Source organism: Delphinus delphis, chromosome 11 (assembly GCF_949987515.2).
Source record: "Delphinus delphis chromosome 11, mDelDel1.2, whole genome shotgun sequence".
NCBI classification, from domain to species: domain Eukaryota; kingdom Metazoa; phylum Chordata; class Mammalia; order Artiodactyla; family Delphinidae; genus Delphinus; species Delphinus delphis.
In genome coordinates this window covers 24,623,278-24,650,589 of record NC_082693.1, presented here as the reverse complement: position 1 = coordinate 24,650,589, position 27,312 = coordinate 24,623,278, and the positions used below count along the sequence as shown (strand labels likewise).

Here is a 27,312-nt window from a genome sequence, read left to right as displayed (position 1 = left end):
ATATTGGTTTCATAGGTTTCTAAGAACACAAAGCAAAAGAAGTTGTAGTGTTCTGTAGATGGTCTGCCTCTACTATTTGTAGCTCCCCCATATTCTACTGTATCATCTTCTCGTTTCCTCCATTTTCACTTATGAAAAAATGGCAATAATTATACCTGTTCTAAATTTTCAGGTTATATGAGGACAAACAGGAATATTTACAACTACACCTAGAGCTATTTGATAAAACAAAATGAGCCAACAAATCTAAGACATTCTATTCTTAGTAAAACGACCAAGAAGGATATACCTACAAAGGTAATAGTTGGTTTAATAATATCTTTTCTAATACAGCCAAACAGACCATATCTCAACCAGCCATTTCCCAGGTTTGAAGAGGAGATTAATGTAACAAATATGCACAGCCATTGGTTAAGTGATGTCCTTTTCAGGACCTATAATCAGTTCATGCTCTTCTTTACCAAAGTTTGAGTTGCTGCTGTTGTTTGTTCTTGATCAGTTTTTAAAATAGCGAATAAGGTAGCATGGAAAAAAGACAGCGTATAAACCAAAGAAAATTTCTGAAATTAAAGCCAATGCCCTTCAGTGTACTCAAGATGTCTGAACCCATGGGTTCCAAATACTAAACTTGTACTTAAATAGCTTCAAAAGAAGCAAAAAGTTATTGAAGACTTCAGAAGGCTGTGTGTGTCACACACACACACACGCACACACAATTTCCTCTAAATATTATTTTTTGGTTTGAAACTTATTTATTCAACCTCCTAATATCATTAATTTCATAATTTACATATTTACTGAATGAAATAGCAAGAGTAATATGTATTTTGCCTCCTAATTTTCTTATGCAATAAGCAGGGCAAGCTAGATATACCTAGAGGGATATCGGAGAAGGTGTCTGGGAGTAAATACTGGACACACTGCTTCATGGTAGCTTTTGCTCTCTTTTCTCTCATCTGGATTGCTCTTCCCTTGATTATCATGGCATATGTTCTCGCCCATGTGTCTGTTTCCCCACTTTACAATGAGTCCAGGAGGGATTATGTTTTTTATGTTTTTTTATCTCTGTGTCCAATCACCTTCTGCTGCCAGGAATGAGCTACCTTATTCAGTACATGTGTGTCCTCCCACAAGACAGTCTTGATTGGCCAATTTATGTGCTGGCAAAGGTTTGGGAAGCTGAGATGGATAATGATAGGACAGAATGGGTGAACTCAGAAGGAGGTGGGGCTGTAGGGAGACTGTGGGCAAGTAAGAGAGGGGATGTCTTTGCAGAGAATGAAGAAAAATTGGAAGTTAATGTCCGGTGGCAGTGGTGAAAAGTGCTGGGAAGCTGAAAGGTTAAAGGTTGACCAACTTCAGTTTGGCAGAGTTGGCTTCAGAATAAATTTAACAGGCTTCAAAGTAAATATGAACGTTTTATTGGGGAAAAGGGTATATCTGAGCCTAATGCTTGTGGTGACCTGTCCTCTGTATTACCCTATAGACTTTCACTGAGCACCTATTCTGGCTCCAATGACCTGACAACACGAAAATTATTCAGTTTGTTTAAGAAACAATTTAACCCTGCTCTGATTCGCATTAAAGCGTGGTACACAGAAATGACAGTTTTTTTGTCAGCTGCTTGGATGCCGTCCTAACGCTGTACAATCCTGACAATAAAAGCACAAATGCTAAAACCAGCTTCTTCCTTTCCCCTAGAATAGATAAGCATTCTTAGTGTTAACAATGTGCTCTTCAGCATGAAGGCAAAACTACTTTCCAACATTTGACCTCTTTTTGCATTTCCCAAAGGGCCATTACCGAGGCTGCTGTGACCTCAGTCTCCCTGCTTCTCACACTCTACCTGCAGCACATCTGCCATGGTTGACTGCAATTAGTGTTTGATCAAGAAACAACTTTTCTGTTTCACCTGGCAGATCGGCTGTGATTTCTGGTGGCCAAGTAGCTTAAAGTATGATTTTTAATAGATACAAATCTATCAGGAGCTTTGACTGGATTAAAGCATCTAGGAATTGAAAGACAACACAAAGTGAGGGCAGTGGAAAATTGATCATTTTCCTGTTGTCTAACTCCTGGTTCCTTTAAAAAAATGAGGACCCCTGCACTACTAAGAACAATGACAGATCCCCATGGGGTTACTGTTAATGAAAATTTCTAAGGGAGATAGAACCTAAAATTCTTGGAAACTAATTTTAACTACAGTTACTACAATTACAGAATAGAGATGAAATCAGAGAACAATATTTTCTTAAAACACAGCAACCAAACCTCGATTTAGGTGCACTAATGTTTATTAGGAATAACTTTAATGCTATTTGTCATTCTAAAATTTAATGCTATTTATTATTCAGAAAATTCCATCTGATGTAGGAATTGTTGAAACAGTCGTGAACAATGCTCTAGTTGGTGATGGGCTGCTGGGATTTATTCAAAGCATTATTCCAAACTTAACACATAGGTTTTATTCAAAGTTTAAGAAGAAAAAAAGTGCAATCCGAAACAGGGATAAGATGTGGGCATATAGGTATTTTATACACAAGACTTCACATCCCCAAATATCAGCTTGCTATGGAATTCTGTCATCTATTCTTGCTTTGTCTAAACAAACAAAGAAACAAGAACAAAAATACCAGCTGGAGTGGTATGAACAACAATCATCCAGTTCCATCAAAAAGTGATCATTTGGGCTTCCCTGGTGGCGCAGTGGTTGAGAGTCCGCCTGCCGATGCAGGGGACACGGGTTCGTGCCCCGGTCCGGGAAGATCCCACATGCCGTGGAGCGGCTGGGCCCGTGAGCCATGGCCGCTGAGCCTGCGTGTCCGGAGCCTGTGCTCCGCAATGGAGAGGCCACAACAGTGAGAGGCCCGTGTACCGCAAAAAAAAAAAAAAAAAAAAAGTGTTAATTCATTCAGCAAATATTTGAGTTCCTACTATGTGCTGGCCCTGGAGAGCAAGAAGGAGCAAGAGATACTCTCCTCCTTTGAGAAGTTCATTGTCCACTGGGGAATACAGACGAATAACCAGACATTTAGAATGACCTGTGCTAAGCACAGTGTTGAAGATGAGCACTCTGGGAGCACCAGGAACGGCCACCTGAGCCCGTGGGCTCTGAGGGGAGAGCTTTGATGTCTGGATAGGAACTCACCAGGGGAAGCAGAGGTGGAAGTAGTCTCTAGAAACAGAACCGCCTAAGCAAAGGCAGAGAGGTAAGAGAGAGAGGGGTGAGTACTTCCGTGTGACTGCAGCACAAATGCAAGGGGAGGGCTGAGAGGGGGGCTGGACAGATGGTCCTTAGTATAAAATTCTGAACAAATAAATTGTAGTAATGATGTTCCCCCTGTTTAAAAAAAAACACCTTTATTTCCTTAATTGCATTCAAAATGAATTCTGTTGAGATAAAATATAATTTTATTCCTAGTTCTATTTGGATATATATATATATATGTTTAAAAATAATTCTTCTCCTCTGAGAGCAGTACAAGACAGACGGACATAAATTTTGTACCCATGTCAATTACTGTTTGATCATCAATCATGTATTCATTACCTGCCTTTACCAGTTGACATATAGTGGGGAGTATGAGAAGTGCCAAATGCTTGACTATAAATCAAATCCTCCTCTGGGTGGTGAGCTTATTCTTTGAAATCTGGGGTTTTTGAGCATCTGGACACAGTTTGGGAGGGAGGAAGTGGTATGGAATGGGTGAACTGAATCTCCATTTCCTAGCTCTTTTCTCTGGTGACCTCTCAGAGATCCCTCCTCAAATCGTGCTAAGGTCTGTTAGGGGTTAGGGGGTTAACAGTGGAGTGAGCCTCTGGAATCTCAGGGTCAGGAATCAAATGGGCCTGTGCTCCTTTCCTGGGCTTAGCACATCCATAAACACCACATTTACCCGGAGACAATGCTGTAAGGGGGTGGGTAAATGACAAACAAATCAATTCTATCCTGAAAACATGCCAAGGCTTTAGACATCGACTTTCCTGCACTGACTTTGGCATCAGTGTCTTTTCTCCAACTATCCTGACAAACTTTGGACTCTGAAAGGTTCCTCTGCACCAATTAAGCACATCATCATTTATTAGCAACTTAAGCAACCTCCGGCTCCTTTAGATGACTTTCATTTTCCTTTGTCCTGGATATTTTTAAATGACAGGTAAAAATATATATTATCAGAGCTGTATGAGATAAAAATGTTTGCCCTGGGGCTTCCCTGGTGGCGCAGTGGTTGAGAGTCCGCCTGCCGATGCAGGGGACACGGGTTCGTGCCCCGGTCTGGGAAGATCCCACGTGCCGCGGAGCGGCTGGGCCCGTGAGCCATGGCCACTGAGCCTGCACGTCTGGAGCCTGTGCTCCGCAACAGGAGAGGCCACAGCAGTGAGAGGCCCGCGTACCGCAAAAAAAAAAAAAAAATGTTTGCCCTGAAGGGAATAAACTCTTGATTTAGCTAAAGCTTCATTTTAAAGAGTATGTCTTAAATAGAAGATACAGTATTATAAGAAATTAAAATATGACAAATTCACCAGGAAATGGTCTATTTTCTCTGCTATAATACTTTTTATGCAGAGTCTTTTTAAAAAACAAACAAAACAAGGTAAACTTGGTAAATGGAACAGAAGAATGAAGATGCAGAATGAAAAGCATACTTATTCTGAAACCAGGGCCATGTCCTAAAAAGAAAGTGTTCCTGTTAGTTGACAAAAAGAGAAAAATGCTAGACCTCTGTCTCTCATGCATAACAGTACAGTAAGAAAAGTGCCTCTCAGCTGAATAGAGCAAGAGACCAACACTTTCTGCCAGATTTGGAAGAAATTTCTCTTCTCTATTAGTTCTTCTTTATTAACCTTTTGATTAACTGCTATTAAACACTCCCTAGCACTGCAATGATTGCTTTATATAACTCACTTTATCATCACAACTATAAGGACAGGGGCTATTATTAGCCCCATTTTACAAATGAAGGAACTAAGGCTCAGAGAGGCCAAAGAACTTCCTCAAGGTCACACAGCTAGTAAGTTGCAGTACCTTTGCCAGTCTGATGCCAAAACCTTTCTTCTGAACGTTTATACTATGTCTGATACTTCCCTTATCTAGTAACAATGCTGAGTTCACTGAGAATTGAGAAACGACTTCCATGTAAAGTACCCTCAAGTGCTTCATGCAATCCTAAACTACTCAAGACAACTTTTCTGTAGGACTTTTCTACCCCTATCCCCGCTCCATCACCAAGCACTGTATTCTCCACCGGGGATGGAGGGAATAGCAAGGACAGGGAGTTAAAGTTGGCACCTTTTGGAAGCATTTTGCTCCAAGAGTGTCTCACTTTGTTACCTTATAAATGAACGACTACAAAGAGCTAAAGAGAACAACAGTCTGCCCACCCTTCACCCCAACTTACTCCATGGAGTCGATGATTTTTTTTGGCTCCACAGGGCATGGATAGATGACTTCATCAATGTGCTTCAGGTTACAATTTGAAAAGGCAGTAGAGATGTGTATGAAGGCTTTCAGGTTTGGCATCTGACTGGCCATGAGCAAGAGCTGCTGGGTGGCAGTGACGTTAAGCTGCACAGCATGTCTGGAGAAGATTAGACAGAAGGAAATGCAGTGAGGCAACTCACATCCCGTTTTGCTGGAACTGCGCCCACTCCAATAACTGGCATATCCATCTGATTTTTGTGGCTGCATCAAAGGACAGGTCACGGCCGCAAAGTTATGTGATACTTGGAATGTATAATATGTTGATGATGTTTTCTGTGCACATAAATCCTATGATGCATGTTGCATTTAGAGGTCACGTGGTTCTAAATCAACCGGAAGGAAAAAAATCGCAATCCTCTGAATTTATAAAGGGGCTTCTTAAGCAGCCATTAAGAGAATGAAAAACATAAATTAGGCATCTAACTTAAATTAGAAAATTCAAATAAATTGGAGGAGAGCAACAGTGAATATAGAATGAGAAATATGTTTCTATTGCAAAGGTACAGGTCAGACATAAATAATGATGTTAATAGAGAACAGATGTGGTTGCCAAGGGGGGGGTGGGGGAGTGACAGATTGGGAGTCTGCGATTAGCAGATGCAAACTATTACATACAGGATGGTTAAACAACAAGGTCCTACTGTAGAGCACAGGGAACTATATTCAATATCTTGTGATAAACCATAATGGAAAATAATATAAAAAAGAACGTATATATATATATATATATGTATAACTGAATCACTTTGCTGTACAGCAGAAATTAGCACAACATTGTAAATCAACTTTACTTCAATAAAAAAAATTGATGTCAAAATCCTAAATTTTACCTAATAGAATACAAAGCTATATAAACATGTGATGACAATGAAATAGTTCTTTCTAGAAATACATGTTTCATACAAAATCAGGAAACCTATTAATCTAACCCAAAAAGATAAAAAAATACATGATCATGTATATATATATATATTTTTTTGAAAAGTTTATAAATGACATTCAATATCCATTTCCAACTCAATTTTTATAAATTCACTAAAAGAGGAAGAAAATGATTTAAAAATGTATATTTTAATTTGCTAGCCTGTGTTACACTTAATGGTGAAAAGTAAGGAGCACTGATTTTTTTTTAAGTTGGGCCAAGAAGAATGCCAACAATCACTACTGCTTAACACTGCTCTGAAGTTCCAGCCTTATAATTAGAGAGGAAAATAAAATTAATTAATAAGTACAAACACTGCAAAGGCAATCCCTAAATGACTATCAGATTATGTCTGGGAAACAAACAAGCAGCTGAAAAAATTGGAATGAACAATAACATAATTCAGTAAGGTGTCCACTTATAAAAGTTATATAAAAAAATCACTAGTTTTCCTATATAGAAACAAAAATTAGAGACTATAATGGAAGAAAGGCACATATTCAAAAAAGAACATTTAAAACATATATCAAATTAATAAAAAATGAATAGGCTTTATATGAAGAAAATGATAAAACTTCATTAAGGGTCATAACAGAAAAACTGAATAAACAGACATATATTGTTCTTGGATAGGAAGAGTCAATGTTTTAAATATGTTGTTTTTCTAAATCAATCTGCATATTCAAGGTAATCTCAATAAAACTGCCAACTCTTGAAAAAACTTGGCAAATTTATTCTAAGTTTAATCAAGAGGTGAGAATAGTCAGGAAAATTCTATAAAAAGAGAAAAATGTGTGTATAGTTGCTTAATAAAATAAGAATCGTAGTCATTAAAATACTGTGGTACTGGAAGAGAAAGCCTAATTAATGGAATAAGAGTTCAGAAATAGAAATTTAATATACCATGAGAGTTTCCTTTCAAACAAAAAGTGAAAAGAAATCATTTAATAAATGCTGTTTAAAAAATAACCATCTTTTGGTAATAAAAAAATATTGTACATTCACACCTACATCGCTCTTCTTTTTATGGAATTTTCCTGACTATTATCTTTATAGCTAATAAATTTTAAATGGGTCAAAGATTTAACTGTAAAAATAAAACAATAAAAATACTGGAAGAAATTATGAAAAACTGTAAATAATAAAATAGAGCTGAGGACAAATGATAAGCTGTTAAAATATTTTGAGCCTTATAAAAGACAAAGAGTTAATATGCTAAATCTTCCAAGAAGTCCTAAAACTGATAAGAAAACAATGTTTCAAGAGAAAAATAGGTGAAGAACATAAACAGGCATTTCACAAAAGAATAAAACGCCAATCGGCATGCAAACATCTTCAACCTTTCTGATTATCAAATAAACAGAAATCAAAATATGCAATGCTATTTGCATTATAATATTGACGATGATAAAAAGAATTAAAGAATTATAATATGGTACTGTTGTGGGTGTTAGAAATGAGCATTCATATGCACAAGAACAGTGTAAATTAATACCTCCTTTTTGGAAAGCAACTTAGCATTATATGTCAAAATATAAACTCTTCATAACCTGGACACATCTAGTATGTGTCTAACAATTCTACTTCTGGGAATTTACCCAAAGGGAAAAAAATGTATTCAACACAGATGTTCACTGCAGAGCTGTTTGTAATAGCGAAAAGCTAGAACACTCTAAAAAACATCCACCAATACAGAACTGGTTGGGTATATTATATACATGTACAATGGAACGTCATGTAGTCATTACAAGTTATAACAGAATATCAATTGACAATGAAAGATATCTAGAAATAAAATTGAACAGGTTGCAAAAAACATCATTCTCAATGTGATGCCATTTTTTTGGTAAAATTGAACATAAATATATTCTATTATGGATGCATAAAGAAAAGCTGAGGGACTTCCCTGGTGGCGCAGTGGTTAAGCATCTGCCTGCCATGCAGGGGACAAGGGTTTGATCCCCGGTCCGGGAAGATCCCACATGCCACGGAGCAACTAAGCCCGTGAGCCACAACTACTGAGCCTGCGCTCTAAAGCCTGCAAGCCACAACTACTGAAGTCCACGCACCTAGAGCCTGTACTCCGCAACAAGAGAAGGCACCACAATGAGAAGCCCGCTCCTTGCAACAAAGAGTAGCCCCTGCTCGCCGCAACTAGAGAAAGCCTGTGCGCAGCAACAAAGACCCAACACAGCCAAAAATAAATAAATAAATATTTTTTTTTAAAAAAGAAGCTGAAATGGATGGTCTTTACAATATTAAATGGTTAACTCTGGATAGTAAGATTTTGGAGAAGTTTTACTCCTTTGTATTTTTTTTTTTTTCATTGAGAATATCTCTTTTTTTAAAAAAAAAGAAATCATAGGGACTTCCCTGGTGGTCCAGTGGTAAAGAATCTGCCTTCCAATTCAGGGGACATAGGTTCGATCCCTGGTCTGGGAACTAAGATCCCACATGTTGCCGGGCAGCTAAGCCCGTGTGCCACAGCTTCTGAGCTCATGCACTCTGGAGCCCGCGTGCCACAACTAGAGGGAAAACCCGCATGCCACAACTAGAGAAGAGAAATCCCATACACCACAACTAGAGAGAAGCCCTCGCGCCGCAACAAAGAGCCCGTGAGCTACAACTAAGACCTGACACAGCCAAGAATAAAATAAACAAATATTAAAAAAATAAAATAAAATGGAAATCATAGAGAAACTTACACCCACACGCGTGCACACACATGTATAATACAAGTCATGAGAGGGGAATGGGGATGTACCTCAGGTGGTCATCAAAGCGCACAGTAGCCGCACAGTGGAAGATGATGTCTGTGTAGGAAAGAAGCTCCTGCATGTCCTGCATGCTGATGGCAAAGTCGTTCTGATTGAGATCTGCAGAAATAGCTCGGATCTTCTCATGCACATTTGGACAAACTTCTTTGACTTTTTCAAACAGCTAAAACATAAATATAAATCATCAAAGATCATCATCACCATCACACTGTTCTTGTTTTCACTGACTTGTTTCATTATAATTCTCAAAAACTGGTTTTAGTTGTAATAATATGACTCAACCATTTGCTGTACTGCATGCAGTTCAAGGTCAGCTTAGTATAATTCCTGCTCCTCTTAATTTGGTAGAATTTGAAAAAGTCAGTTCCAATAACCAGTAAGGAGTGTATTTTGAACTTTTCCTGCAGGGTGAAGGAGGGGTAGTAAGTCATCCTTATCCTGTGCCATCCTTTCTTCCCTTCCAAGGCAGCTTCAGGTTTATACATGATGATTGTTTCCATTTCTGCCTGGGAAATATTGTTTTCAGTGCAAAATTACCAGCCTTTACACAGCCTTGACAAATTACCAGCCAAATCACCAGCCTTTAAGAAGGTCTCATGAGCACAGATTCAAAACAACTTGGTTAATTGTACCAGATTAACAAGATGTCTTAGAAGCACAAAGATAATTAGAAAAAAACAAATTGAGAAAACTTGTAATGGGTTAAACAAAAAAAATTTTATATAATCTCATTCTAATATAAATGGTAGTTATTGTCTAGTAAGAGGATTACATGAGCTCATGTACTTTTATAAGATTTTAATTGATTTTTTAATGTTCTAATTTATTTATACAGGGAAAAGGAAAGAGCACTGGCAGTTTTAGCTTTTATTACAATTATTCAGATGAAACAGAGTGTCTACTTTCCCCTCCACACAGAAGTTCTCAGATTAAATTTGTATTTTCCATTTTCTCAGAAAATAACAATTTTAATGAAATGATCTTGGCTCCAGCCTACTTTGATAAAATAAAATTTTACTGTAGTATTGGTATGGTATGTTAACTGTGAGGACGAGAAAAGTAAGGTTAAATGTTTAGAAAGGTTAAGAGCAGAGAAAATTAGTCTATGTTTTTAATAGTAATATAGTAATGGAGACGAACAATCCTTTTCTCCCTTTTAACCCCCAAAGAATGTTTTCATCTGTTGCTTGATCCTTAACAGAAGGCTTCTCCTCCCCATTAGAGAGCTACCCAACGCTTTTCTGTTGGGTAATAAGAAGTTGATCTCAGGTATTCAGAGAAATCATGTCTCATTTGTATCAGGCAAGACCATGTTCAGAGGAACATGGAAATTTAAATGAAGCCAACTAGACCTGGCAAGATAATATACTTCTGTCTTGCAGCTATGATCTTCCTGCACTATAAGGTTGGCCTTTTTAGTAAGTGTGACTATAATTCTGAAAATAATTCAAAGTTAGGTCAATCCTCAATGCTTTTTTGACATCTGGGATTGAAAAGTATCTGAGGGACATTCTCAAAAAAGGTCAACAAACACAGGATTTTTTTGGATAAATTTATGTAACATTTGTACAATTACCCCCCTTTTTAATAACTGCATTTGTAGAAGGCTCTTTTTTGAGTCATGATAGATTTTTATTCATAAGAACTCTATTTAAGGTTCTATGGAGTCTGACTTTGGCCTGTGTTGACTTATGGCTGCTTGAGAGCAAGACGTGGAAAATGACCTGTGTCCATCCTTCTGGCAATAGGGCTGCTCACAGATGATGTAAGATGCCATACATAGATTTTCTGTTGCCTTTGGTTTTTATGACTTTAAAAGGCAGAGGCTATTGTTATACTGTATTATACTTTCAGACCACCTGTGCAATGTTGAACAGCACCAACATACATTTACAGCATTACTATTTTAGGAGGTAATTACTATTTGGGGAAATAATGTCCCAATCTACATCCTATTTGTGGATTTATATTTTCAAATGAGAGGGGATATCTGAGTGAACATAGTGTAATTTAAAAAAAAGTTTAAGGGCTTCCCTGGTGGCGCAGTGGTTGAGAGTCCGCCTGCTGATGCAGGGGACACGGGTTCGTGCCCCGGTCCGGGAGGATCCCACATGCCGTGGAGCGGCTGGGCCCGTGAGCCATGGCCGCTGAGCCTGCGCATCCGGAGCCTGTGCTCCGCAACGGGAGAGGCCACAACAGTGAGAGGCCCACGTACCGCAAAAAAAAGAAGTTTAAGTTTTCTGATCTAGTTGGTATTGATTACAATCAGCTGAAATAAATCAATGAATTGGCTGCATCAACTCAAACCACAGTGCTAAATTAGGGTCCTATTTTACTATATTAGCCAGACCTAATAATATGACTTGCTTTGTCTGGCGTCTCAGCATACAGCTGTAGCTTCTAACAAAATAATTCTCCTTAAATGTTGGTACATCCTAAATAGAGTGCTAGAGATTACAGCCAACTGCCATGTAACAGGTCAGTGCCTTTCAAAGTGTTATCCCCCAGGTGAACTGCATTGAAATCACTAGTATGCAAGAAGACCCAGCGCAGCCATAAACAAACAAACAAACAAACAAATAAATAAATAAAAGAGAAATCACTAGTATGCATCTTAAAAATGTATATTCCTGGACCCCATTCCATAATCACCAAGTAAGAAATCACTAGGGCATGCCCAGGAGTTTGCATTTCACATAGTTTCACAGTTGATTTTAACTGAACCCAAGATGAGAACTTCTCTAGTTGGACTGTTAAATAACTGATGAACAATTGTGTATGACTCATTTCCCTTTTTAACTGCCCAGGGCAATTACAAGACATCAGTGGTTTTCAAACTGTGTTGGCATAAGAAAAATCTAGGGACCAATTAAAGATGATGTCCTTACTACACCCTCAGAGATCTTGACTCAGTAGGTTTGATATGTAACCCAAGAGTTGTATTTCTTAACCATCTCCACAGATAGGTCTGATGGTCCAGGTACATACTTAGAGAAACAGTGACTCCAAAAATTCATGTCCATTTTAAAATTCTGGGCTTAAATTTCACCCTCTGGCTTGTAAACTCCTTGATTCTCTTATATCTCTTTATCCTTGACAGCACCCAGTTCATTGAAATGACTCAAATTTTGCTTGTTAAATTGAAATTAATTACTGTAAGAATAGTAATAGAACCATAAATGGGAGCTTGATTCCTGAAATTGGTTACCAGCTCTTTTGTATTGGTGGAATAAAAGACAGCAGGTAACTACTGCTAAAAGAAGACACAAAGTGTTCCCTTGGGTCCTCTGTATTAACTGCCAAGGTGGGGGGGCGCATGGAAAGGCTCAGAGCAGACCCTTTTCTTTTGTAATAATGACAAGACTAAATGACAGATGAAATGATGCAAATGGATCCTCAACAGATACCAGCCCTTCTGAAAGTTTTTTTTTTTTTTTTTTTGGCTAAGACATTTATTAAAGGCAAGAAAAAATACTTGGAATAAAAATGAGTTAAGAAAAAATAAAATTTCAAAAATTTCAGTGAAGGCCCACCAATAAAGAACTTAATATAATTATTTTAGATTCTAAGAGTTTATCATCTTCCTTCTCATATATTATTTAATGGCATAGGACTGAGATGGTAAAGCGTTGAATAACTACTTGCTATTTTTGAACACTCAGGACTGCTGCTTTTCCATTTTAGGAAACCATGTTCTTGACAGGAGGAAGACACATTTCTGTGGTCACTGAAAGATAACAGCTGTGAGGTGATCTAAGCATTTCAAACTGATAACAAAGCAATACATTTTTCTTGGAAAGTTTAGGAGTGTTCCATTGATTTGACATTATACAGGCAAGTATTTCTCTCTCTTTCAATTTATTTTTTAAACATGAGAGACTATTATGGCAATAATTACTTATAGCTCAGAGGCAAGAGAGAAACTTTGAAAATCCTAAGTAAGAAAATTGACAGAAAGAGCTGTTTGGATTCAATAAACTCCTTAGGTATGACTTCTGTGGCCAGAGACTAAGACTGCATTTTTATTAGAAGCAGGAATTGGGCAAGGAGTGGAGGGCATGACATTTATATAATGCTTTTGAAACAATGTACAGGCCCTGCACTTGGACTTCTACAGTCAATTTGTTATCCACATGACCTAACTTGGGAGGCATCTAGGAGTCACTACCTCCTGAAGGCTATTAAATGTAATCATTCCTTTCTAATCATGAGAGTCTTTGATCTTTATTCAGTTTACTGATTCCCTCTCTTCAAATATAATTATATTATTTAGTCACAATAACCAATAAAAATTTGCTTAGTATTTTTATTTTGTGAAAAAAAAAGTTAGGTCCCTTAAACTAAAGTGCAATCTCTATGGAATATCTGGCATCCCAATGAAAAAGAGAGCCTGTAACATTTATCATAGAAATATTAGAGTGCTGAGTAAAAGCAAATCAACGAATTTTGCAAGTTAGCTCTTGAACAAGAAAGACATTAAGAAAGGCTATATATAATCTAAGTTGAGAACAATTAAATACAAATAAATGCATGTAAATTAAGGCAAAAACCCATCATACCTAATGTAAAGATTCACAAAACGTTAGGATTTTGCTAGTTCACTACTAACTTCCATAAGATATGAAGAATTAACCTAGAAGTTTTTACTGCTTTAGTGAGGACCACTCTATAGGACCATAAGGCAGTCTGGTGTAGTACTAGTTTGTCAAATTTTTGCATACAGTAGGGTTGCTTGAGAAGTTGTTTAAAAAGACAAAAAACCCAGAAAACCCAGATGTACTGACCCTAGAGATTCTGACTGAGTTCTGAGTTGAAGCTTGGGCGCCTGGAGTTTGTACAAGCTCTATAATGAATCTGATACACACTGAAGGTGTGAACCATTGGTGTATTAGAAAGATCCCAGGCTCTTTGGAGTCAGGAAGGCCAGGGTTTGAAGCCTAGTTCTGCCATTTACTAACTGTGTGACTGGGGTGAGTTACTCACCTCATGGGGCCTCTGTGTCTTCACCTGCATATTTATCTAAAATGTCAATCAAAGGACTGTCTCATTCTGTGATCTCAGAGAACTAATAATTCAGCATGTATTCTGCTATTCTTTTTTTTTCTACTTTTCTTTTTTTCCCACAGTTTTACTAAGAAATAATTGGAATACATTACTGTATAAGCTTAAGAGGTACAGCATGATGGCTTGATTTACATATATTGTGAAATGATTACCACAATAGGTTCAGCTAACATCCATCTTCTCATATAGACACAATAAAAAGAAAAGAATGAAAAAAAGGAAAAAATGTTCTCCTTGTGATGAGAACCCTTAGGAATTACTCTATTAACAACTTTCCTGTATATCATACCTATTCTGCTATTCTTGAAAACAATTTTGCATTTAACAAAATTATAGTTCACTTTACATAAGAATCTATAATAAATGCTAGAGGTGACACAGTTCATCATCTTGTTAACGCTCTGTTCCCATGCCAAAGGCCTGCTTCACAGAGTTCTTTGAGAATAAGTACCTGGTTAGAGGAAGCGATTTCCTAGGGGTAGCAATGCAATTCAGTGGGGAAGACATGGGCATTGGAGATAAGAGAACTGCATTTACAGTCTGCTTTTTCACTACCTTGGTACTTCCTTGGATAGGTGACAACTTTCTTGGAGTAATTTCTCATCTGTGAGGTAGCAATAAGGCATACCACAGAGTTGTGTGAGGATTAAATAGGGTAATAAAAGTCAGATGCCTAGCATAGTGGCTACCACTTAGTATGTTTCTAATAATAGGAAAACTTCCTTTCTGCTTCCACAGAAATACTCCATTTTCAAAAGCTGCTAATCAGACAGCTATGTGTGTATTTGTGCGTCATCCCAAGGTTTCTGATTATACCATGTGATCCTGATACCTCTGAAAACCGAATATATTCCAGAGTGTCGACTTAACAAAAAAAATACACAGTGAGAGCTGCGAGTTAAGTTTTATTTCGGGCAAAATGAGGACTCCAGCCCAGTAGACAGCACCACAGATAGTTCTGACAAACTGCTGCAAAGAGGTAGCGGGGAAGTTCAGTATATATGTGATTTCGGTGAAGGGGGAGTACATGCAATCAAGCACATATATATATTTTTTAACATCTTTATTGGAGTATAATTGCTTTACAATGGTGTGTTAGTTTCTGCTTTAAAACAAAGTGAATCAGTTATACATATACATATGTTCCCATATCTCTTTCCTCTTGCGTCTCCCTCCCTCCCACCGTCCCTATCCCACCTCTCTAGGTGGTCACAAAGCACTAAGCTGATCTCCCTGTGCTATGCGGCTCCTTCCCACTAGCTATTTTACGTTTGGTAGTGTATATATGTCCATGCCACTCTCTCACTCTGTCCCAGCTTACCCTTCCCCCTCCCTGTATCCTCAAGTCCACCTCTAGTAGGTCTGCGTCTTTATTCCTGTCTTGCCCCTAGCTTCCTCATGACCATTTTTTATTTGTTTTTTAGATTCCATATATATGTGTCAGCATACGGTATTTATCTTTCTCTCTCTGACTTACTTCACTCTGTATGACAGACTCCAGGTCCATCCACCTCACCACAAAAAAATCAATTTCGTTTCTTTTTATGGCTGGGTAATATTGCATTGTATATATGTGCCACACCTTCTTTATCCATTCATCTGTCGATAGACACAATAGCTTCCGTGTCCTGGCTATTGTAAATAGAGCTGAAATGAACACTGTGGTACATGACTCTTTTTGAATTATGGTTTTGTCAGGGTATATGCCCAGCAGTGGGATTGCTGGGTTGCATGGTAGTTCCATTTGTACATTTTCAAGGAACCTCCATAAGGTTTTCCCCAGTGGCTGCATCAATTTACATTGTAACCAACAGTGCAAGAGGGATCCCCTTTCTCCATACCCTCTCCAGCATTTACTGTTTGTAGATTTTTTGATGATGGCCATTCTGACCAGTGTGAGATGATATCTCATTGTAGTTTTGATTTGCAATTCTCTAATGATCAATGATGTTGAGCATCCTTTCATGTGTTTGTTGGCAATTGGTTTATCTTCTTTGGAGAACTGTCCACCAGGTCTTCTGCCCATTTTTAGATTGAGCCTTTGTTCTCCTGATATTGAGCTGCATGAGCTGCTGGTAAATTTTGGAGATTAATCCCTTGTCAGTTGTTTCATTTGCAAATATTTTCTCCCATTCTGAGAGCTGTCTTTTCGTATTGTTTATGGTTTCCTTTGCTGTGCAAAAGCTTTTAAGTTTCATTAGGTCCCATTTGTTTATTTTTCTTTTTATTTCCATTTCTCTAGGAGGTGGGTGAAAAAAGATCTTGCTGTGATTTATGCCATGGAGTGTTTTGCCTATGTTTTTCTCTAAGAGTTTAATAGTGTCTGGCCTTACATTTAGGTCTTTAATCCATTTTGAGTTTATTTTTGTGTATGGTGTTAGGGAGTGTTCTAATTTCATACTTTTACATGTAGCTGTCCAGTTTTCCCAGCACCACTTATTAAAGAGGCTGTCTTTTCTCCACTGTATATTCTTGCCTCCTTTATCAAAGATAAGGTGACCATATGTGCGTGGGTTTATCTCTGGGCTTTCTATCCTGTTCCATTGATCTATATTTCTGTTTTTGTGCCAGTACCATACTGTCTTGATTACTGTAGCTTTGTAGTATAGTCTGAAGTCAGGGAGCCTGATTGCTCCAGCTCCATTTTTCTTTCTCAAGATTGCTTTGGCTATTCAGGGTCTTTTATGTTTCCATACAAATTGTGAGATTTTTTGTTCTAGTTTTGTGAAAAATGCCAGTGTTAGTTTGATAGGGATTGCATTGACTCTGTAGATTGCTTTGTGTAGTAGAGTTATTTTCACAATGTTGATTCTTCCAATCCAAGAACATGGTATATCTCTCCATCTATCTGTATCATCTTTAATTTCTTTCATCAGTGTCTTATAATTTTCTGCATACAGGTCTTTTGTGTCCTTAGGTAGGTTTATTCCTAGATATATTATTCTTTCTGTTGCAATGGTAAATGGGAGTGTTTTCTTAATTTCACTTTCAGATGTTTCATCATTAGTGTATAGGAATGTCAGAGATTTCTGTGCATTAATTTTGTATCCTGCTACTTTACCAAATTCATTGATTAGCTCTAGTAGTTTTCTGGTAGCATCTTTAGGATTCTCTATGTATAGTATCATGTCATCTGCAAACAGTGACAGCTTTACTTCTTTTCCGATTTGGATTCCTTTTATTTCTTTTTCTTCTTTGATTGCTGTGGCTAAAACTTCCAAAACTATGTTGAATAATAGTGGTGAGAGTGGACAACCTTGTCTTGTTCCTGATCTTAGTGGAAATGGTTTCAGTTTTTCACCGCTGAGGACAATGTTGGCTGTGGGTTTGTCATATATGGCCTTTATTATGTGGAGGTGAGTTCCCTCTATGCCTACTTTCTGCAGGGTTTTTATCATAAATGGGTGTTGAATTTTGTCGAAAGCTTTCTCTGCATCTATTGAGATGATCATATGGTTTTTCTGCTTCAATTTTTTAATATGGTGTATCACATTGATTGATTTGCTTATATTGAAGAATCCTTGCATTCCTGAAATAAGCCCCACTTGATCATGGTGTATGATCCTTTTAATGTGCTGTTGGATTCTGTTTACCAGTATTTTGTTGAGGATTTTTGCATCTATGTTCATCAGTGATATTGGCCTGTAGTTTTCTTTCTTTGTGACATCTTTGTCTGGTTTTGGTATCAGGGTGATGGTGGCCTCGTAGAATGAGTTTGGGAGTGTTCCTCCCTCTGCTATATTTTGGAAGAGTTTGAGAAGGATAGGTGTTAGCTCTTCTCTAAATGTTTGGTAGAATTTGCCTGTGAAGCCATCTGGTCCTGAGCTTTTGTTTGTTGGAAGATTTTAAATCACAGTTTCAATTTCAGTGCTTGTGATTGGTCTGTTCATATTTTCTATTTCTTCCTCGTTCAGTCTCGGAATGTTGTGCATTTCTAAAAATTTGTCCATTTCTTTCAGGCTGTACACTTTATTGGCATAGAGTTACTTGTAGTAATCTCTCATGATCCTTTTTATTTCTGCAGTGTCAGTTGTTACTTCTCCTTTTTCATTTCTAATTCTATTGACTTGAGTCTTCTCTTCTTTTTCTTGATGACTCTGGCTAATGGTTTATCGATTTTGTTTATCTTCTCAAAGAACCAGCCTTTAGTTTTATTAATCTTTGCTATCATTTCCTTCATTTCTGATGTGATATTTATTATTTCTTTCCTTCTGCTAACTTCGGGGTTTTTTTGTTCTTCTTTCTCTAGTGGCTTTAGGTTTAAGGTTAAGTTATTTATTTGAGATGTTTCTTGTTTCTTAAGGCAGGATTGTATTGCTATAAACTTCCCTTTTAGAAGTGCTTTTGCTGCATCCCACTGGTTTTGGGTTGTCGTGTTTTCATTGTTATTTGCTTCTAGGTATTTTTTGATTTCCTCTTTTATTTCTTCAGTGATCTCTTTGTTATTAAGTAGTGTATTGTTTATCCTCCATGAGTTTGTATTTTTAACAGATTTTTTACTGTAATTGATACCTAGTCTTACAGCATTGTGGTCGGAAAAGACACTTGATATGATTTCAATTTTCTTAAATTTACCAATGCTTGATTTCTGACCCAAGATATGATCTATCCTGGAGAATGTTCCATGAGCACTTGAAAAGACAGTGTATTCTGATGTTTTTGGATGGAATGTCCTATACATTATCAATTAAGTCCATCTTGTTTAATGTATCATTTAAAGCTTGTGTGTCCTTATTTATTTTCATTTTGGATGATCTGTCCATTGGTGAAAGTGGGGTGTTAAAGTCCCCTACTATGAATGTGTTACTGTCGATTTCCCATTTTATGGCTGTCAGTATTTGCCTTATGTTTTGAGGTGCTCCTATGTTGGGTGCATAAATATTTACAATTGTTATATCTTCTTCTTGGATCGATCCCTTGATCATTATGTAATGTCCTTCTTTGTCTCTTGTAACAGTCTGTTTTAAAGTCTATTTTGTCTGATATGAGAATTGCTACTCCAGCTTTCTTTTGTTTTCCATTTGTAAGGAATATCTTTTTCCATCCCCTCACTTTCATTCCGTATGTGTCCCTAGGTCTGAAGTGGGTCTCTTGTAGATAGCATATATACAGGTCTTGTTTTTGTATCCATTCAGCCAGTCTATGTCTTTTGGTTGGAGCATTTAATCCATTTACATTTAAGGTAATTATCGATATGTATGTTCCTATTACCATTTTCTTAATCGTTTTGGGTTTGTTATTGTAGGCCTTTTCCTTCCCTTGTGTTCCTGCTTATTGAAGTTCCTTTAGCATTTGTTGTAAAGCTGGTTTCATGGTGCTGAATTCTCTTAGGTTTTGCTTGTTTGTAAAGGTTTAAATTTCTCCATCAAATCTGAATGAGATCCTTGCTGGGTAGAGTAATCTTGGTTGTAGGTTTTTCCCATTCATCACTTTAAATATGTCCTGCCACTCCCTTCGAGCTTGGAGAGATTCTGCTGAAAGATTGGCTCGTAACCTTATGGGGATTCCCTTGTGTGCTATTTGTTGTTTTTCCCTTGCTGTTTTTAAATTTTTTTCTTTGTATTTAGTTTTTGATAGTTTGATTAATATGTGTCTTGGCATGTTTCTCCTTGGATTTATCCTGTATGGGACTCTCTGTGCTTCCTGGACTTGATTAACTATTTCCTTTCCCATATTAGGGAAGTTTTAAACTAATCTCTTCAAATATTTTCTCAGTCCCTTTGTTTTTTTTCTTCTTCTTCTGGAACCCCTATAATTCAAATGTTGGAGCATTTAATCTTGTCCCAGAGGTCTCTGAGACTGTCCTCAATTCTTTCCATTCTTTTTTCTTTATTCTGCTGTGCAGTAGCTATTTCCACTATTTTATCTTCCAGATTACTTATCCGTTCTTCTGCCTCACTTATTCTGCTATTGATCCCTTCTAGAGGATTTGTAATTTCATTTATTGTGTTGTTTATCACTGTTTCTTTGGTCTTTAGTTCTTCTAGGTCCTTGTTAAATGTTTCTTGTATTTTCTCCATTCTATTTCCAAGATTTTGGATCATCTTTACTGTCATTATTCTGAATTCTTTTTCAGGTAGACTGCCTATTTCGTCTTCAGTTGTTTGGTCTGGTGGGTTTTTACCTTGCTCCTTCACCTGCTGTGTGTTTCTCTGTCTTCTCATTTTGCTTAACTTACTGTTTGGGGTCTCCTTTTCGCAGGGTGCAGGTTCATAGTTCCCATTGTTTTTTGGTGTCTTCCCCCAGTGGCTATGGTTGGTTCAGTGGGTTTTGTAGGCTTCCTGGTGGAGGGGACTAGTGCCTGTATTTTGGTGGATGAGGCTGGATCTTGTCTTTCTGGTGGGCAGGTCCACGTGTGGTGGTGTGTTTTGGGGTATCTGTGGCCTTATTATGATTTTAGGCAGCCTCTCTGTTAATGGGTGGGAATGTGCTCCTGTCTTGCTAGTTGTTTGGCATAGGGTGTCCAGCACTGGAGCTTGCTGGTCATTGAGTGGAGCTGGGCCTTGGCATTGAGATGGAGATCACTGGGAGATTTTCGCCATTTGATATTATGTGGAGCTGGACCACATAATATTGGTCTTGTGGACATGATACTGGTTATGTGGACCAATGTCCTGAACTTGGCTCTCCCACTTCAGAGTCACAGCCCTGACGCCTGGCTGGAGCACCAACAGCCTGTCATCCACACGGCACACAATAAAAGGGAGAAAAAGAAAGAAAGAAAGAAGAAGATAAAATAAAATAAAGTTATTAATATGAAAAATAATTATTAAAAAAGTTTTTTTAAGTAATTAAAAAAAAAAGAATGAAAGAAGAGAGCAACCAAACCAAAAAACAAATTCACCAATGATAACAAGCACTAAAAACAAACAAAGAAAAAAAAAAGGACAGAGAGAACCCTAGAACAAATGGTAAAAGCAAAGCTATACAGACAAAATCACACACAGAAGCATACACATACACACTCACAAAAAGAGAAAAAGGGAAAAAAAAAAATATATATATATATCGTTGCTCCCAATGTCCACCTCCTGAATTTGGGATGATTCGTTGTCTATTCAGGCATTCCAGAGATAAAGGGTATATCACGTTGATTGTGGAGATTTAATCCACTGCTCCTGAGGCTGCTGGGAGAGATTTCCCTTTCTCTTCTTTGTTCACATAGCTCCCGGCGTTCAGCTTTGGATTTAGCCCCACCTCTGCATGTAGTTCACCTGAGGGCATCTATGCTTCACTCATACAGGAGAGGGTTAAAGGAGCCGCTGATTCGGGGGCTCTGGCTTATTCAGGCCAGGGGCGGGGTGGGGGGTACGGTGTGTGGGGTGAGCCTGTGGTGGCAGAGGCCGGCGGGATGTTGCACCAGCCTGAGGCGCACCACGCGTTCTCCCGGGGAAGTTGTCCCTGGATCACGGGACCCTGGCAGTGGTGGGCCGCACAGGCTCCCGGGAGGGGAGGTGTGGACAGTGATCTGTGCTCACACACAGGCTTCTTGGTGGCAGCAGCAGCAGGCTTAGCATCTCCTGCCCACCTCTGGGGTCACGCTGATAGCCGTGGCTCACGTCCGTCTTTGGAGCTCCTTTAAGCGGCACTCTTAATCCCCTCTCCTCGCGCACCAGGAAACAGAGGCAAGAAAAAGTCTCTTGCCTCTTCAGCAGGTCCAGACTTTTTCCCGGACTCCCTCGCGGCTAGCTGTGGTGCACTAGCCCGCGTCAGGCTGTGTTCACACAGCCAATCCCAGTCCTCTCCCTGGGATCTGACCTCCGAAGCCTGAGCCTCAGCTCCCAACCCCGCCCGCCCCGGCGGGTGAGTAGACAAGCCTCTCGGGCTGGTGAGTGCTGGTTGGCACCGATCCTCTGTGCAGGAATCTCTCCGCTTTGCCCTCCACACCTCCGTTGCTGCATTATCCTTCGTGGCTCCGAAGCTTACCCCGTCTGCCACCCATGGTCTCTGCCCGCGAAGGGGCTTCTAGTGTGTGGAAATCTTTCCTCCTTCACAGCTCCCTCCCAGAGGTGCAGGTGCCATCCCTATTCTTTTGTCTCTGTTTATTCTTTTCTTTTGCCCTACCCAGGTACTTGGGGAGTTTCTTGCCTTTTGGGAGGTCTGAGGTCTTCTGCCAGCATTCAGTAGGTGTTCTGTAGGAGTTGTTCCACATGTAGATGTATTTCTGATGTATTTGTGGGGAGGAAGGTGATATCTGTGTCTTACTCTTCTGCGTCTTACTCTTCTGCCATCTTGAAGCTCCCCTTCAAGCACAAATTTTTTGTAGAATGTTTCTGCTGGTCTCATGAAGGTTACTGCTGGTCATGAGGAACAGATGTCACCATGAAGGATTTTAGTGTTTTTCTAGATATGAGGAGATACAAGAATCGGGCTCATAAAATTGACTCCTGAAAATATCTAACTATCTGAAGACCTGTTCTGCCAGTTTTTCCCAGAGCACAGAGAGTTTCATTACAGCTCTCCACCCTGAACACCTTTCAGGCAGGTGTTGAAAATCAGCAGCTGCAGCAGCACATGACTTAATCCTTGTAGAGGGAGCTGGCAAGTGCCAGTGACAAGTGCCAATTAGTTGACAAGAGTCATGTTGAATCCTGTGGTTTGGTGACTTTTTTGAATGAAATCAGTACAGGCAATGTGAAGCTTTTGAGAAAAAGACTTGATGTGATTGGAAGAAATTTAAAAAGAAGGAAAGAAGTTGGACATGTGAAATCATGCCAGGGATTGAATTAACTAGTGAATGGTACTGTAAAAGAAAACAAGAGATTGAGAAATAAATTGTTTCTGTTTCTGGGACCTTAAAGAATATCCCCAGGACAAAATCAATTTAAAAAGTTTTTTTTTTTTTTTTTTTTTTTTCCTTAAAAGGAAGGAAATGGCCCTTAGGGGAGAGGCTTAACATGCTTCAACTAATCTGAGTTGAGTGTCTGTCAAACTGAGAATCAGTTATACTCTTTCAAAAGTGTGTTTGTTAATCATGGGAAATTTTAATTCCTGGCAATAGTCCCTCAAGTTGTCTCAAGTTTATAAAAGCCTCTTGCTTTTTTGTGGGATCATTAGTTTCTTAGGTAAAGTAAAAAGTGGTAATGGAACAAAGCTGACTTTGGGAATTTAAAATACAAACTTCTGGTTCTAATCGCCTTTGCCTTATATGGAGATTTAACAGAATTATTAATATCAATGAGAAATTCATCTTTTTTTGGAAGTTGTGGACAAGCAGCTTTTACACAGGGTAGCCTGAACCAAACACGAAAATGTTTTTCTTCCTTATAAAAGAGTCTATGAAGGGCTTCCCTGGTGGCGCAGTGGTTGAGAGTCCGCCTGTCAATGCAGGAGACACGGGTTCGTGCCCCGGTCTAGGAGGATCCCACATGCTGCGGAGCGGCTGGGCCCATGAGCCATGGCCGCTGAGCCTGCGCATCCGGAGCCTGCGCGTCCAGAGCCTGTGCTCTGCGACGGGAGGGGCCACAACGGTGAGAGGCCCGCGTACCGCAAAAAAAGAAAAAAAAAAAAAAGAGTCTGAAAATTAACAATGAACTTTTACATAAAATGAATAACTTTTCTGTTGGGTGCTTCTTAATACTCCAGTGATGTCAAAGTGTTGGCCTTTTCTTTGCCTGTGTTATTTAGTTGGAAGTTAATTTGTTTAAACGCATTATTTTTCCTCTTAGGGATCTAATGTCTTCTAAAAACTACCGAACAGTGATAATCTTGCAAAATGATTCAATAAACTATTTCATAAAATGTTGCTATCTTCTATTGTCTTAAATCTAATCAGTTCTATGAACTGAGGGCCCCGTGTGTGACCCTGCATGATTCATTACCCAAAACTCTCCAGGGTATTTCAAAGTTGATTTATCTCAGGAGCAGCTGAGAGCTTATTGAGTAATTCACATTTTTCCAGAGAAGTTGACTTAAAATATCCAGTGCAACCTGCCAAGCTCTGCCTTTGTTTATAAATCTGCTTCCTGGTGACATCATACAGGATGGTCCCTCCCTGGGAGTCTTGAATTTTGCCTGGTCTTCTCAGATGCTGCATTCTAAACCCAGCACAATCTCATTGTAACCCTTTCCTTACATGATTACTCTAGTTTAAGAGGAAATGCCTAACCATTTCTGGTATTCTCTCAATGAATTTTTTTTTTTTTTTTAGATTCTGATCTCACTCTTAATTAACTACCTCACTCAATATAAATTCAACTACTTATGGTTTTATTTTTCAGGTACGGATATTGTCTTCTTGATGTTTTCTTAAAGAATTATTCAGAGTAGATTATGACCAACTTAAGAACCTAAATGGATATAAATGGGACATGACTGTTGTAAAAAGGAACACATCTTTAAAGCACTGAAGAACCTCAAAATGCTGTCAACACTTTGAGCTTCGTAACTGAATGATTTATTTGCAACTAATTATCTCTTGTCGTGGGGAAGAAAAATGTCTTTAAGCAAAGCCGCATTCTAGATAGCAAAATAAGTATCAATTTTGCCACTGAAAATTGTTTCTGCTACCTGGAAAGCTTGTTGGTTCATACTTAAATGAGCACATTTTTCATAACAAGAGACCAAGCAGTCAGCTTGGGATGCCTGGGGACCCACAAGTGGGTCTGCGGTTAGCATGTTCACATGTCAACATGGGAAATTTGGCTTATTCTCCGTAGAAACTTCTCAGATTTTGTGAAAGAAATTAGGAGAGTTTTCTTAAAAATGATTTTATAGACTTCGAATAGTATTTCTTTCTTTTTTTTTTGAGTTTTACTTTTATTTTTTGTTTTATTTTTTAAACATCTTTATTGGAGTATAATTGCTTTACAATGTTGCGTTAGTTTCTGCTGTATAACGCAGTGAATCGGCTATATGTATACATATACCCCATATCTCCTCCCTCTTGCGTCTCCCTCCCACCCTCCTTATCCCACCCCTCTAGGTGGTCACAAAGCACTTAGCTGATCTCCCTGTGCTATGCAGCTGCTTCCCACTAGCTATCTATTTTACATTTAGTAGTGTATATATGTCAATGCTACTCTCTCACTTTGATAAAGTTTCTAAACTAAAAGTAAACAACTTATATCTGATGACATAATTTTGGAAATTCGTGATTGCTTTGCTGCCTTATTTATTTACTATCTTAAAAAGTGGGATTGGGCTTCCCTGGTGGCACAGTGGTTGAGAGTCCGCCTGCCGATGCAGGGGACGTGGGTTCGTGCCCCGGTCCGGGAAGATCCCACATGCCGTGGAGCAGCTGGGCCCGTGAGCCATGGCCGCTGAGCCTGCGCGTCCGGAGCCTGTGCTCCGCAACAGTGAAAGGCCAGCGTACCGCAAAAAAAAAAAAAAAAAAAAAAAAAGTGGGCTTTTTCTCCCACTATAAAAATAAAACAACTTCATTGTAATTGCATTTAGAAAATTCTTTTGGAAAAAGATTATTGTTCTGGTTTTTCACTACAAAAGACAGTGGTTTTTTTACTTAACGATAAAAGTAAACATGTTCAATAAATATATTTGCACATTATTTATGTGTGTCTCTGGTTGTTTTCTTAGAGTGCCACCTTAATTATCTTTGTGAGAAAGTCCTCAAGGATCTGCCATTAATTCAGATACCTCTCCCTCAATTGATATATTCCTTTAAGTGGTCTGAAAATACTTAAGGATCTTAGCATATGTGAGGAAACTGATCCTCTGTTCTGATTCTTGAGTCCCAATTCTATGTGGCCTAAGGATTAAAAATAACCTTCTTTCCAAAGCATTTCCTACTTAATTGTCTCTCTCTGAAGGCATGGAAACAGGAAGTGAGAGGTAGTTGCTGTCCATACCGTGAAAGGAAAGGAATGAAGCCGATGAATGAATTTTGATAGATAGACATCAATAGAACAGATGTTCTCTTGACCATATTTCCTGGGGACACAGTGGGAATCAAAGGCAAACCGGTAACAGTTTTATTCATTATGTTTTAAAGAAAGTTTCCAAGCCTCCTATACCTGATACCATTAATCTACCTTCAAGCACACTGTATTACTTAAGGTGGATTAGAATTCATGCATTGTTTTGTGTGACAGGAGGCAAGTACCAAGTAAAAGTAATACCAGACCCTTCTTAGGAATAAGGCTTGGAGGCATTTAAATCACTCTGTCATGTCAAAATAAAGTTCAATGGCAGCATCTAGACTGGATCTTGATTCATATAAGATATTTAATAAATATTTGTAGAATCAGAGGCCTTCCAGAAGAAACTTTAACCCAGACAGGAAAGCTCTTCTGAGTAAGAACCTAGGGTGAGAGTGGTCATACAACAGAAGTAAAGACTGGCTTAAAGAACTGGAGTACATTAAACTTGTTCATTGAACATATTTGGTTGATTACCTACAGAGTGTCAAGCACTGTGTCAGATGTGGAAGACACAGTGGGAACACACGAAGGAAATAACGAAAAGGCCTTAGTTTAAAAAATTAAAGGGAAAAAATTGGGATAATACATGTGTTATTGATTTCAGCAAATCAAATACTTCTGAGAAAATGGTGTATTATTTGACAAACCTGAGACTCTTCTCACTGAATCTGAAATTAGGAAAGCATAAAAGCAGACAGAATTATTATGAAACCAAAGATGTCTGGGTATATATTCCTTTAAGTATAACCCTGTGTTGGAAAGTTGGTTGTGGGGACCCACATGTTTGGAATAACAGACTTGCACCATTTCCTTCTAAATTCTAACCAAATCGAGGAAAACTAGACTTCATATGGAATAGTTTCACTTTTAAAGGAAACATTGCAAAAATATTAAACTATATCATTCTCTTTTTATGAAGAAGCCCGGGCCCTGTCTTTCTATCTGACCACATAAGTCAAAATTTATGGAAGTATAATTAATGCCTTTGCTGCAAAAACCAGAAATAGAGACTGAAGAAGAAATGTCCATATTTCAATGTCTTGAGCATTTCGGTGCTATAGCAATTGTTCCCTTTTAAAATACTCATTTAGACATATCTTCAATAGTGTTACTGTAATAGCAAAGTCTCTTTGAGGAAAAGGAAAGATTTTTAATGACAAAAGAAAAATACTGTTTATTCTGAGGTTG

General features: G+C 38.4%; 1 protein-coding gene across 2 annotated transcripts in view; it reads right to left on the bottom strand.

Annotated features, from left to right (window-relative positions):
* The window catches only part of FAR2 (fatty acyl-CoA reductase 2), a 137,647-nt gene that overhangs the window by 21,837 nt on the left and 88,498 nt on the right, over positions 1-27,312 (bottom strand). For both annotated transcript variants that reach the window (XM_060024528.2, XM_060024526.2), the window contains 2 exons: positions 9,169-9,344; positions 5,400-5,579 (listed from right to left, as the gene is read on the bottom strand). In XM_060024528.2, coding sequence (XP_059880511.1) covers positions 5,400-5,579; positions 9,169-9,344 — 356 coding nt within the window. The remainder of the gene's footprint in view (positions 1-5,399; positions 5,580-9,168; positions 9,345-27,312) is intronic.